Below are 1,489 nucleotides of genomic sequence, written 5' to 3'. Positions count from 1 at the left end.
TTTTTTTTTTTTTTTTTTTTTTTTTTTTTTTTTTTTTTTTTTTTTTCTCTTTATCATTATCTCCAACTCTTTTCTAAATGCTGTGTCCATATTGTAATCGCGTAATTCGAGTATCTTAGGAAAAGTTTCAAGGGGATTAACGAAGAAGCGACATCTCTGTGTCATTTTAAAACAATGGAGGAGGATGAAACAATATCGCTCCTCTTAATGAACGGATTTTGAAGGATTTAAACGTTTTATTTGCAGATCGAGTCTCTTTTTATACCTTTTCGGATTTTGACGTTTTGTAATTAAAATTATAATTTGTATAACGAGATTTAGGGAAAAGGAATATAAGGACAAGAGAACAAAGGAAATTTAATAAGACGATATGAAAGTACATAAATAATCGTTGATACAGAGATTGTATCCTCATTTTGGTTAATTTTGGTAAATTGATCTTTTGAAGTGATAAATCACTATAATGTCGTATACAAGTGAAATTCATAACCACGATAATAGATTACCTGTCTGTAACCTGAATAATGTAACACTATAATCCTAACAATGCATTTCACCTCATTCAAACACGAAGTACATCTTCATTCCTAAACAAGTACCCTAATTGATCATCAATAACACTATGATAAATTATTCGTAACTTTATCTCTCCATTTCCTTTAATCTTATTTTAAAGATAAAAATTCTACTATATTTTCAAAAATACTGCAAATAATCACTTTCAAAAGATTCAAAGATCTCTTTAAAAAAAAAAACTTCCAATTTCCACAATCTTTCATAGCATATAAACCTATAAACATCAATCTCGAGATCCTTCCTCAACGAAACACCACTCCAAAGATAAAGAGACTCGATCGACAAAACCCTGATCAAATCCCTAATCAAATATCGGGACACAGCATAAATTTTAAAGATCGAACGACACGCGATCGCCTGTCATTGCCTGTCGTTTACCAAACGAAAAAAAAAAAAAAAAAAAAAAAAAAAAAAAAAAAAAAAAAAAAAAAAAGAAAAAATGATGCAAACAGTCCAGACGGTGGGCCACCGAGTCCAACAGTGTCCTCCCACTCGACCCAAACGACGGTCCATCCAACTGCCGCGCCCAGGTGGCCACTGAAACCCGGTGTGCTGGTGCACATCAATCGAAGCCACAGCCTGCGATCAGGGCTGAGCGTACGCGCGAACGAGTCGCTTCGTAACGAGTTGATGGGCAGCCGGAACGAGCCGACTATGGCCGATCGTTTCATCGTCGAGACAACGATCGCGAAAGTCGGCGGGAGCGGGAAAATGTTTCGCAGGCGGAAGGAGGCGCCGCAGAGGAGGGTGACCGTGTCCGGTCTGCATGACGAGGGTATGCTTGCCAGGGCTAATAAAATTAAGGCGATGTTTGGAGTGCAGCTTAAAGAGCAGGCCACTTTGCCGGGAATTTCGAGAGAGAAGACAGGTGAGTTGAGGGAGAGCCGCCAGGGGGAGCCACACACTCCCTGCC

At 38.5% G+C, this 1,489-nt stretch overlaps 1 protein-coding gene across 1 annotated transcript in view; it reads left to right on the top strand.

The window, feature by feature from the left end:
- LOC102676127 overlaps window positions 1-1,489 on the top strand; it is a 413,064-nt gene that overhangs the window by 377,148 nt on the left and 34,427 nt on the right. Inside the window, exon 18 of the mRNA XM_031510593.1 lies at window positions 1,029-1,444. Within this exon, the coding sequence (XP_031366453.1) occupies window positions 1,029-1,444 (416 nt within the window). The remainder of the gene's footprint in view (window positions 1-1,028; window positions 1,445-1,489) is intronic.

Source organism: Apis dorsata, unplaced genomic scaffold (genome assembly GCF_000469605.1).
Source record: "Apis dorsata unplaced genomic scaffold, Apis dorsata 1.3 scaffold_27, whole genome shotgun sequence".
Classification (NCBI taxonomy): domain Eukaryota; kingdom Metazoa; phylum Arthropoda; class Insecta; order Hymenoptera; family Apidae; genus Apis; species Apis dorsata.
This window is presented reverse-complemented; position numbering and strand designations above follow the sequence as displayed.